The 12510-nt window shown below is 42.3% G+C and overlaps 1 protein-coding gene across 4 annotated transcripts in view; it reads left to right on the top strand.

Annotated features, from left to right (window-relative positions):
- MAP2K4 (mitogen-activated protein kinase kinase 4) overlaps positions 1-12510 on the top strand; it is a 104680-nt gene that overhangs the window by 605 nt on the left and 91565 nt on the right. Inside the window, exon 1 of one of the 4 annotated variants that reach the window (XM_085306840.1) lies at positions 8340-8374. The exons of the other annotated variants lie outside the window; for them this stretch is intronic. Coding sequence (XP_085162966.1) covers positions 8356-8374 — 19 coding nt within the window. The 5' untranslated portion in view covers positions 8340-8355. Of the gene's footprint in view, positions 1-8339; positions 8375-12510 lie in introns of those variants that run through there. 4 annotated transcript variants of the gene reach the window in all.

Raw genomic sequence — 12510 nt, forward strand, 5'->3', positions numbered from 1 at the left:
GGCCAGGCCGAGCTGGGGCTCGCTGGGGGCGGGTTTGGGAGCAGGCGCCCCCGGGAAGGGGCCAGGGGGAGCGCAGACGTGCCGCTCGTGCGGAGCGGCGCGACGTGTCCTGGCCGGAGTCGCTGCCCGCGCGCTTCTGCGTGGTGCTTCTCGCCGCCGGTGGGTCGGACGCCCGCTGTGAGCCTCGCACTCCGCACCCGCGTTAGTCCCCGGGCCCCTCCGCGGCCTCCCCACCCTCGACCCCCAGCTGTGGCCCGCAGGCCGTATCCTGAGCCGCAGCAGGGCCAGCTCCGGGCCTCTGCCGGCCCCCGGCTTTCCGCTGGGCTCTCTGCGCCTCCGCGGTGCCCCTGCGCTGTACGTGGCACAGGGTCTTTTCCCGTTACTGCCCCCAGTCTCTGCGCAGATCGCTGTCCCTGACTGCATGGCCTCTCGTGGCGGCCAGGCCGTACCTGGGGGGCTCTCGGAGGAGGAGGTGCAGCTCTGCCCGTGGTGGTGGTGATGGTGGTCGTGGTGGTGCACCTCGTGCTGCTCAGGCAGCCTCTCCTGCTGCCTGGGAGAGGGGCCGGGTGCTGCTGCCACACGCACAGGGCCTAACTGTGGATTTTGGGCCACCAGTGTCCTGTTCCCTGGCTCAAAGCAGGTGTCGCACCCTCCACATGCTTGTCTGAGAGGAGAGAAGGAAAAATGGTCAGGAGAGAAACAGAGGCTGAGCGGACTTTGCGCTAGTTTTTTTCAGACACGATGTATTTTGTGCCCTTTGTGGCCTCCCCTATTCCCTTGGTTATAAACTGCTTTAGAAGACAGCATGCTACAACATCCCGAAGATGGGTGCACAGCAGCATTTGGCCACCTCTGCCCCCATACAACTTCCTGATGGCTAGTCCAGTCTGACAAAAGAAGTGTGCTAGGTACCATGTAATGGTCTTTTCCTTTCTTTAGGGACACATTGGTGTTTGTGTTAACAAGATGTGGCAGACTCATGGGGAGTAGGGTGACCACAGAGGCAACCAGGTTAATATTTTTAAAACATTGCTGCCTGTGTTTCAGTTCAGTAGCTAGCCTCTTGCTAACTGTAGAAGAATGGCTCTAATTTGACTCCTGGTGTTTTCCTCAGACACCAAGCAGTTTTTATTGCTTGATGTTTTGTATTCCTTTGTTTATACATTTTTTTTTGCAAGGCTGATGTTTAAGTAAAAATGGTTTAATGGTGAACTTCTGGTTAAAATACTCTGATTTTCCATCAAAATAAACCAAAGAATATTATGGTAGGGTAATATTGCCGGAATTCCCATCTGTACTTCTTGATAGTTGACTGTTCTTGCAAAAACAGTGATACTTAGTTTTCAGAAAAGCCACAGCAAAAACCTTTGGATTTTTTTCTTTAAAGTTAGGCCACTGAGACTTCTGTACTTGAGTGACATTAGACTGTGACCACACAGTGTGGAATTATTTTTTTAAATTTAATACGAGAATTGTAATACTAAAGAAGCTATTTACTCTGTTTGGGGAACTCATTAAAAAAATTAAAGCCAACAAAGAAGAAAAGATAGCTCTCTTCTTGATGATAACATTGATGCAAGAGTTCTCAGCAACAAATCTGTTTGCAATTGTTTCCTATACTCAGGAGTGTTCTATCCTGTTAGATTAGATTTCACTGAMAGTGGAGACTAGTGCGGGGAGTTGTTTGTGAAGATAACTTATTATATAAACTTAAGATTTTAGTATACTTAGAACAAGATGATGATTTTACACTCTTTGCAGCTTCCACCATGTGAACATCTCACACTTGCTACTTTAAAGATTTAGGAACTATTAGGCCTTATGAGGTTAATACTATGCACGTTTATAATATCTTTTAAAAACTATAATCTCAAACTTCCTAAATAAACTGCATGAATTAAAAACTTCACTGAAGACATGAAATGCAAAAGCAGTATCAATACGACCAGAAATAGCGGGACTGCACTGTGGTTTATGACTCCGTGGATTACCCCTTGTTTTCTACCTGGCCAATACTTTTCATATTTATGAATCATTTCCCTAAATCTGATCCATCTTCAGGGCTGACTGTTTGGTTTTGTGCCTTTATGTGACAGAAGAACATGTGATTCAACGCAAGCATGTGTTGACAGAAATATCCCCATCTTGCTTCAGTTAGAGGAGGGGCAGTTATTTCTTCTGCAGTTCATTTAAAGCATGTATTTAAGTATGAATTCAGGAAGACAAGGGGTAGTGTCACGATACACATGCATCTGCAGTGAAAGATGGTGTTAGGTAAATATGTAACTTATTTTAAGATAACAGATGTGTATTAAGGCACCCTTGGAGGAACTGAGTATATGTATTTTAGGTAGGCTCTAGAAAGCCAGACCTTGTGGCAGAGGTGAGCATGTTACTGTGACAACAGTTATGAATGAAAGTTGCTTAGAAAACTCCTGTAGCTGGCAAGAAACTCTTTCTCAGGGGGATCATCCTCCATCAGGATTCCTGTGCTTCCGTACAAATACTTGTGCAAATCAAGAGAGGACATGAATGGGATGAGAAGGAACATTTCTTTAGGTGACTCTGCTTCCTCATCAGGCTTAAAGTGCTTGCTGAGCAGTGTGTTGAAGCTGTGGTACCATGGCAGGTAAAGCTGATAGTAGATGTACTATACTCTTGTTCTTGGTGTGTGTTTCCTACCTCCCTCTTTTCACTGACTCTGGTTTCATGTTGATACCAAGGCAAGCTGGTTCAGTGAGCTAAGCTATCAGAAAATGAACCCAGCAAAAAGAAGTGGAAAGTTTTCTGTAGTGTGGATGCCTGACATTGGCTTATTATAGGGCTGGGTGAGCACTGGTGCAAGGAAGTGGCGGGAATGCATTGCTGGGTGGGGAGAAAATAAAGTAGGGCTGTGTCAGTGTTGACTTAATTGGCTTAAATTGTATGGTAAGGTGGATCAGGGAAGTCATTAGGCTGGAAAAAAGTAACTGTATTAAAAACAAAACAAAACAAAACTGTTTTAGTTAATTTTCAGCCAGAAACATTCTCTGACCCAGCTTGTGCAACTGCTGTTGCAAAGGCATTAGTGGGATGAGCAAGTGCGGAGAGGGAAAGGGTGGGACAACTCCCTTAGCTTCAGAGCAGGTGAGCCTCAAAGTGGCCACAAAACCACTCCCTTAGACTGTGATTACTTCTGTAGATAATTGTGTTGATAGGACACATGCTTGAAAAGGCTGGCCTGCGATAGAGCCTTTTGCTGGGCATTTTCTGTTTTGGTACAGGAACTGGCGGTTTTGTAATGTGTATCTGCTGCCAGAGAGGATAAAGAGTAACCCAGGAAGTGGTAGTGCAGGGGAAGAGTCTCCATGGAAGACTTCATGGGACCTTCATGTTGATGTCTGGATCTGGGGCAGCAGACCAAGGGCATCAGAGGGTCTCTGTACAGGTCATCACCCTGTTTTGTTTTATTTTTAATTAGATTTTCTGTACTGTTTCTGTCTTTGTACACAGGCAAGAGCCCCTTCAAATGGTGCTACTGAGATGAAGAGACACTTCCCTGTCCTCACACTAGGCTTATTGTATGGTGATGACCCTCAGGCCTTGCAGTCAAGCAGGGCATTGCTTCAGATCTTTTCATCCGTAGCAGTTTGCATGTCCCAGCTTCATTCTTGTGCATCTTCTCCTGGATAACTGTATTAGCCTTTCGTGCCCATGTACCCGAGCTTTATTCCTTCCAAAAGGGTTCTCCAGCAAGTCTAGTTGACAGATTGGAAACAAAGAAGAGTTGGAACTTTAAGTAATGAAAATAGCTGCTATTTCAACATTTTTAAAATTGCAAATTTCATTTTTCATGTATGAACTGAAGTCTATCTGGATACCACTGACTGTTGATGTGAAGAACTGTCTCTCTTGGTTGTGTGTGGTGTTAAAAATGCAAGAATAGTCTTGCATGTTTTGTGTCCTAGATGTTTTGTGGAGAAAACTGAGATTCTGTGGGAACTAGGATATCCAAATTCAAAAGTGATTTAAAAAACCCACAAAACTATAATTGGAGCAACTTTATTTCTCTGTCACTGCCAAAATTAGTAGTAGTCTTTACTGCTGATGTTATGTGGAAAATTATCCTTCGAAAAATTACTGTATGAAATTTAGAAATTTTATTAATTCAAAGAGGAAGAATTTTGGCTGTAATTGCAACCTGTGGAATCACTCATTATACCTTCAGAGCCAAGCAAAAGTTAGAAATAACCAGCTATTACAGAATCAGATTCTGTATTCAGTATGATTGAAGGATAACTGGGACTTTTTAAAATACTTGTTACTGGGAATATGCTGGTTCATTTCAAAATCAAAACATATATATTGTATATGTCTTTTCAGGATGTGCAGGAATATATCAGGCATGTTAGATGGGCTGGGAATTCCCAATAAATTCACTGGAAGTTGGAATTCTCAGACATCATCCTGTCTGTACACCTACCAAGACCTTTTCCATCTCTACTTTCTTACTGCTACTCCAGCCATAATCTTTTTGACTTTAGTGAAAATCGGAGAAGTGTGATACTTAGTTAGTCAGACTTGCATGTGAATATGAGGCAAAGAACCTTTTGTGGAAGAGTAGCAGGGAAAGGGCAGGTTGTGTGAATGCTCTAAGTGACTAATTTGAATCTGCTCTTGCCCTTTTCTGCCGTTCAGAACATCATGTGAAGTAGTGGAGTTGGTAGATCTGCTTCTGCATAAGTTCTAAGAAGTTCTGTCTTGCACTTCCCTTTACCTGGCTGACAAGGAGCTTACAGGAGGTTTTTAGACAGGCTAAGTATCATTCACATTCAACAGATAACGGACTTGATGAGCACTGAGGTTGACTTCTCTGTCATTCACCATGGTCTGATGGATTTACTGCCTGTATGTTACCTGTACTGTGTCTTTAGGAGATTTAGGATGTTTTGGGGGTAATCACAGTTACTTCAGGCAGTGCTGCAAAAAGCAGAGTATTACTGAAACCAGTTGTGGACATCATGTGATGAGTACACTCCTTGGTGCAGGAGTTTACGAAGAGACACTATCACTTTTGTATCTTCCTTTTCTGTATGCTGCTCCCTTTGTGAGTGCCAAGAACGGGCTGTTCTCCCCTCTAACAGTGCTCCTGGAAGAGGTCCTTAGCGGGAGGAGAGAGGCAACATAGACACTGATGTGTCTGTGCTGAGATGTTGCACCTGCAGGGATGCAATGCGGGCGCTGCTTCTGTTCCTGAAGCAAAAGTTGCGCCAGTAATGCGTGGGCTTGCAAGTCTGAAGGCAGAGCAATTATTCCTGCTAGCCCAACAGAAGTGAGAGAAAGATGTCCTGAGAGTTGAGTGTCTGTAGGGTGCAGCAGGCAGATAAAAGGCCGAAAGGCTAGAGGATAGACTTTGGTCTGTGAGCTGAAAGGCAGAATGTGTGGAGAAGGTAAGAAGCGATGAGTCTCAGTAAACAGAAGTTTGCTTAGGGAAGCTCAGAAGGCAGAATTTGAGGAACAAGAAAACAGACTGTCAGGATGTGGAGAGGTCATGAAGCAAATAGAGCAGCAAGTGAGCAGATTAGGTAGGAAGTAATGTTTGAATAGCCAGGGAAAATGAAACATACAATTTAGAAAAGAAAAAAAGGAAGATAGGGAAGAACGCGATAAAAAGAAGAAGGGAGGGGAAAATTAATGCTTGTACTCAGTAGATGAAATACATGTTATCTTTAAATACATATTAATCACTTACTCTGGTGCAAAGTGAGTTACATCTTTAGCATGTGGGAACTGATTGAATAAAATCTGATGTTGACTGCAATTACTCTTGCCCACTATGGAATTATAAAATCACTATGTGTTAATATGCACAGCTGCTGCAAACTGACATTTGTAGATTTGTTAGATTGATGTGTGTGTGTCATCTTGGACGTGTTTGCATTTATTATGGTAGATAATGATACTTGTGTGGTGAGCAAATCAGCATATTTCAGTCCATTTGTACCTACCAGTTTATTTATGTGGAATAGATCTGCCAGGATGTAGCTGACCAGATCGGCTTTATGTGTCTTTGTATCTTGGTTTACACCTGTGCATGCAGTATCATATTTATATGTAAGCGTAGGTTTTTGCATTTTAGCTTTACATTTTGGTTTACTTGTAATCAGCCAACATTCCTACATACCTGTTTTCCTAGCAAAGGGAGAGGCCAAAAATACTGGTTAGTCTAATCAGGTGCTAGGAATTTTTTTTCAGTTATTCTCTGCTGACTTGATTGAGTTGACCGGATTGAAAATCACAGTGTTGCTTGTCAAAACAATGACCATCCTGTGAAAGAAAGATGAGTGCATGTGAGGAAACAACAGCAGAGATTGTATACTTCCTAAACTTGTGCCTGTTGAAAAAAGGCTACCAAAATTAAACTTATTCATAGTCCCTGGTGTACAGAATGAAGCATTAATGATGGGATATGACTGTTTAAATGAAAGTCTTGTGTAACCATGTCAAGCTCTGAGTGCTTCAAACAAATATAAACATCTTGCTTATATCTTCTAGTTGAGACATCATCACTGCTTTTGAAGTCCGGCATCTTCTGTTGGGCTTAGGTTTGATAAAGTTTTATGTGAGTTGGAAGAAAAATGAAGGCCTACCCTCCAGTGGGAGAGTAGCTACTGTAGCCTGAGGAGGCTGGGGGGAAGGAGAAACAAACAAAAAAACCCTCCAACATCCCCCAAAAAATCCCTACACCAGAGAAAGAAAAATTACTCACGGTGTTTGTGTACTGCTCTGTCCAGCAGTGCAGGAATCAGCAGCAGATGTCCACCTAAGTTTCACTGAAGTAATGGTTATAAAGAAGGTACCAAAAAGTCTCTGAATGGATCATATGCTTCTGGCATCCTCTCTAAGTTCCCAGATCTCACATGCCTTATTTAAAATGCAGTACACTATTCACTAAAGATAAATGCCTTGTTAGATATGTGTATTTTTGTTGCACTTCCACCAGCATACTGAGACTATTGCATCCTTTTCAGGGAGGCAGTAGTTACAGTGCTGCAACAAATTTTGAAGAAAACTAAGCTGAATTTGTCAGTTGAACCGTCTTTGTCATGGTTCTGGGATAGTCACCTAGACTTTTTGGGTGTGGGTTCCTCCCTGGATATTATAGTCAAGAAGGATTATTATAATCATCCAGAATCATCCAGTCTGGCCTTCTAATTAGGAGAAACGAACAAATGTTTCAGTAATTCCTGTGTTGAGCCTGATCGTTTGTGATTGGATTGTAGCATCTCTTTTACAAAGAGAAACCCAATTCCTGTGAAGATGGCAAGGTGGGAGAGTCTTCTACTTCCCTAAGTAAGGTGTTCCAATAGTTACTGTGTTTCTAAGTTGATTTCTCTTCTATTTTGGAAAATTTCTGCTTTCTGTTACTGATTCTGGCTATATCGTTGCTAGTCAGGTAGCCCTCTTTCAGAAATCTTCCAGTGCAGTTGCTTATTACTCTGCCTGGCAACTATATTTTCAATAAGGCAAATCCTACACCATATTATTGTAGTCTGTTGCTGTTCCCTGCAGAGAGTTTCTATTTATCTTCTAGATCCTCAGATTTGTTTTTAATGTTGCAGGCTTGTCTGGTTGCAGAAGAGACTTGTGAACAGTGGGTAACTGACAGTGCAATGCCTACTGAGCCCTGAAAACTTTCTTCCTTTTAAGAAGGTGTGTTGCTGAACCTGGTTTAATTAATATGTGGTAGTTAACTCATGGTAAATCCCTAGTGAGAGAGACACTTTGCCTCTGTTTTTTTCAGTTCAACTTGTAGTTAAGCTTGAATATTGTGTCTCTTCTAGGCTTTGACAGTGTAGTAGCTAATGCATGTTAGTTATCCATCCATATTTACATGCCAGTCTTCAGTGATGTTGACACCTCTGTTTGCGGAGTGCTTGAAAAAATTGCTGAGTCTCACCCTCTTCAATAGGCAACTGATTTAAATATTTAGGGTAATTTTTCAAAGGTCAGAATGATTAATTATCAAATCTATAAGAAAGAATGTGCTCTAACTTAATTTGAAGGTGCATAGTGGTTAAGCAGCTGCCCACAAAGCATGAAATTGCAGGGAGGGTGCACTTGATTGCATTCTTCTAGGGCAGGGTTGCAGGAAGGATTTGTGCAGCCTTGAAATCCTCTTTAGTTTTTCTCAGCGTACTTTTGGAGGTTTTTGCTACGACTCTGGTATGCTCAGTAGCCCCTGCCCCGCCTCCTTATACCATTGGAAAAGTTAGTTCTGTTCCTAATCTCATACTGATTTTTTTTTTTTTTGCTAGGTGAACTTGTTTTATAAACTGTATATAAGAAGCTTGGAAAACTGACACTGCAGGTGACATGACATGTGGCAGCCTCTGTAAGGGATATGTGTTACGAGAAGCACAAGATTCCCGTGTTATGAGCTTCATATTGACTGCACGTGTTCATAAGGTTATACCTTTAAAATAGACAGTCTTACGTGAGTGGTATCCTCATTTCAACCTTGCCTATTTCTCAGCCTTAGCCTTAGAGATTGTGACCATTTCAGTTCACTTCAGATTTGTCTTAATTGGATTTAAACAGAAAGGGACTGTAGCCAGCAAATATTTAACATAATGGCCTGCTTATATAGGAAAAACAACACAGCTTACATGGTCACTTTAATCTCACGTAAGTCTGTCCTATCCCTGAATGAGTTGACTCATTTGCTTTCTGACTCCCCCCACTAACCAGGCTCCTCAGTCTGCTTGTTTCTCTTTGCTTTCCCTGCTACCCCTCCAGGCAGAGCATCGAGCTGGATCAGGAAAGTGTTCTAGCTGAAAGTGAAGCTGATGAAAATAAGTTAGTTGGTAGCTGTCTCAGCTCCCTGCTGCAACTTGGTGAACAAATAGTAGTGCCAGCACAAGGAAGACACCAGAATAAATGGTCAGGACAATATGATTCCTGTTGGTGGTATAACAGTGCAGATGAATCATCCATGCCTGGTGCTGTCCAATACACCTACAGTGATCCAATAGGTAGTTACTCTGGGAAGGGTCTTTGTCCTGCCTATGGTTGTGTGTTTCTGCCTTCTCCCTTTGTCCAGGCCATATTGCTCGTGTAAGTAACTGACTTTCCCCGCAAAAGTGACAGAGCTTCCCAAACTGCTCTGCTGCAGGTTTTGATGAGCTCCAACACCAGTAAGAGGGTGCAGGCTTAAATGTGCTGATGGAGGTGGCAGAGAGGAGGAAAAACACCTTTTCAGAGGTAGCCAGCTAGCTTTAGATTGGCTTGGCTGCCACAGTTGTCAAACCACACCTCTACACGAAAACACTGGGCATATGCTTATCCTAAATCCTATTCCTACTAAACTAATCTAAGCCAAAATGAGTTGTTCGTATCTGTAAACAGACCCCCGCAGGAGCTTGTGTTGGATGTTGATGCTACATCAACTTCTGAGGCCAGACAGACCTCACAACTTGCTTTGCTGAGAGGGCAGAGGCATGCAGTGGTGCTTGCAAGACAGGCTGATGCCTCTGACTCACAAGTGAGCTGCTCTGTGCTACCCAGCTGCCCCACTGCCAAAATAATTCATGTGGCCTCCCCAGCTGTTTTCTTTTTCCAGTGCATCTTTGGAGTGGATAGTATGGGCTGTGGGCTGAATTAGTTGTTCTGGCAGTTTTTTTTCTTTTTTTTTTCTTTTTTTTTCAATGGAGGGAGCAAACAAATTACCATAGTTGAACTGCGTTGGCAAACAACTACCAGTTAAGAAATCAGCACTCTAGGTTACAATAGCCTTATGAATTAGAAGAGGGCAGTGTTAAACCTAAATAACTTCCTGCCTTCCTTTAATCCCAAACCTTTTGCCTCTCAGTTCTATCCCTGATTGGATTGTGTTTTTTTCTTTCTTTTTCCAAGAAACTTCTTGAAAGTGAAAAAAAAGGGGTAGCGTGAAGGAAGGTTGGCAGCAAGGTGAGATTTAAATTATTTTTTTAATATTGTAAACTTTGTGTACCCAGAGCACAGGAGAGATCCATTTTAACCCAAAGTAGATGTAATACAAATAAACTTAGTCAACCAGCTACATTTGGAGATGTTAGTAAAGGGGGGAAAATTGAAAACCTGCTCAGTTTCAGTATTTAATCAAGCAGCAAAGCTTCGTGTCACTCTTGAGCATCTGAATTCTGGAAAAAGTGTTCTGAATAGGCCGTATACCTGACTTAAGTTTTAAAGTTTTCACTTTGCTTTATTTTAAGTTAGCTTAAGCTGTATCTGGTGGGCACCTGGAAAGTTAGAGGCTTCCCTTCATTTGAGCTCTCTTATGGTGTTGGGGAGAGACTTTAGACTTGAAAGATTTCTGTAGTATACTTTTGTTGGTAGAGTTGTGACCCCCTACTTGGGTGAGTTGTTGCTTCAATGTAAGTTCCTTTATTAGTGTAGCTGCCATGTGTTTATGTCTCCCTATGTTTAAGTTGAAAGGTGCAGGTATGACTTTTGTCAGATGTCCTAAAATTGGTTAAGTTTCTGTGCACAGAGCTTGTGAATTTTTGAAAAAAGACCAGATATCAGTAAACCCACTGGATGCTTGCTCCATGTTTGCATAGACTCTACACAAGACATGCATGTTGTTGGCCTGGATATCTCAGGACAGACATATGATGCTGCAGAGCACCTTCCAAAACGTGTGACCGTAACTTTCTCAACTTTGGCTCTCTGTGGATGGAACTCTGCTATTACTGTTTGTGAGGAAATACAACGTGATGTTGCCCAGCTCTACTCCCTGTCTGCTGCTCAGTTCTGCTTTGAAAGAAGCTAAATTGCAGCTCACGTCAATGTGGGCAATAACTTTGTGCTTAGCAGGGTAGGACACATTAACTTTTGTATGAGCATCAAGGGAGACAAAGAGCATGTGTAGTGCACAAACTCCATATTTATTATGCTAAATTGATTTCCTCTTCTCCAAATAAAGCTTTTGCCCTTTACTGAAGGCAGTGTGACCCCTTCTGAAGGCACACGTCTTGCACTGATCATAGAGTGAACAAAGAATCCATGCACCAAGAATTAGTCTGTGTTTTGAATAATTTATCCAATATTCTTTCTGAGGTTCTTCCTGAGATGCGCTTTGGCGTAAAGATGACAGCTGTTGGGAGCAGATACAGCTAAGCTGGAAAGGAGCTGGCCTTTTTTTTTTTTTTTTTTAATCAGTTCATGTCCAGGCTTTTCCTGTGGACCAAGAGGGTTTTAGGGTTTGCTTTGGACCTAATTCTCTGGAAAAAGATTCTCTGAATTAAGCTAGCCGTCACTTTGCTTTTGGACCAGAGAGCAAAGTGTTTGTACTTTGAAGAGGTTTGTGGACAGAGATAAAACAGTTTCCTTTAAAAACACATGGCTATGTTTCTTTGACCTGGGAGGGGTTATGGATTAAGATAAAAGCATCACATTTGGAAATCCCTTCTGGGGAATGATGGAACCACGTCTGAGTTTTCCTGTAATGACCAGTTCCCCTACTGAATCAGTGTCAGTGGAGAACCTGGTTTCATGCCAAACAGTTGGAAACCTTTTCCTACCTTTGATGTTCTCTCCTCTCCTCCCTTTCCCCTCAAAAATGTGGCTGAGTGGAGAGTAGGAAGGAGTTCTTTGAGGGAAAGATTGCGTAGGGGGATGACCTGAATGTTTCATAGATCTGGTCAAGGCTGGAAGCCCGGAGCCACGCATGGGGTAGCCTTTATCCTTTTGGACAACCTGATGTAGCTGTAGAGACTATATAGGCCCCAAACATTTTTTATTACTGAAAAGGTATTACTTCCCAGGAAAATTTGATGGCTAATTAAATGTAGTCATGCCATTTAGTATTGAATATGCTGCTTCAGGATATGGGAGTTTTGTTCTTTCTTCAAAGTACTACTTTTTCTGAGGAACAGTCATTCTGGACTTTTGGAAGTCTAATTTAAATCTGGTTTCCTTGYTGATACAAAGAAGACTAGGGGACAATTCTTACCTTTCTGAGAACTACTGTTCTACTGTAGCCCAGCTGTTACAGCCAGAAAATATGACTGCATGGTACAAGAAGTGTGTATACAAGTTTATGCAAAGGAATTATGGGAGAGCTCTAACTTCTGTTGAAAGAAGTGGTCAGATCTAAAGGGTTAGAGATCCTAAAGCAGCAACTTGGCAGTTGAATTCTTACTGCACTCAGGGTACATGTCTTGTTAAATATAAGAACAAGCTTGCCAGTGTTGTCTTGGAAATGCAAAATCTATTTTAAAATATGTTTCTAGTTCACTTATTTCTTTCTGAGATGAATGAAGTTTGCATCCTGGAGCTCTTTATTTTCCTAGCTCGTTATACCAGAGTCATGGCCAAATAAGCTTCACATCCATTAAGCTTTGCCATTGTGCCTCATAGATATGGTGGAAAGTTGAGAAAAATGTTGTTGGAGCTGGTGTCTCTGGCCCACGTGGTGTGCCTGTCCATACGCTTACACAGGAGGACTCATCTGGTTTCACTGTCCATACTAGCAGGGACGTGATTTGG

The sequence above is a fragment of the Rhea americana genome, unplaced genomic scaffold (genome assembly GCF_003343005.1).
Source record: "Rhea americana isolate MKP2758 unplaced genomic scaffold, rheAme1 scaffold_249, whole genome shotgun sequence".
NCBI lineage: Eukaryota > Metazoa > Chordata > Aves > Rheiformes > Rheidae > Rhea > Rhea americana.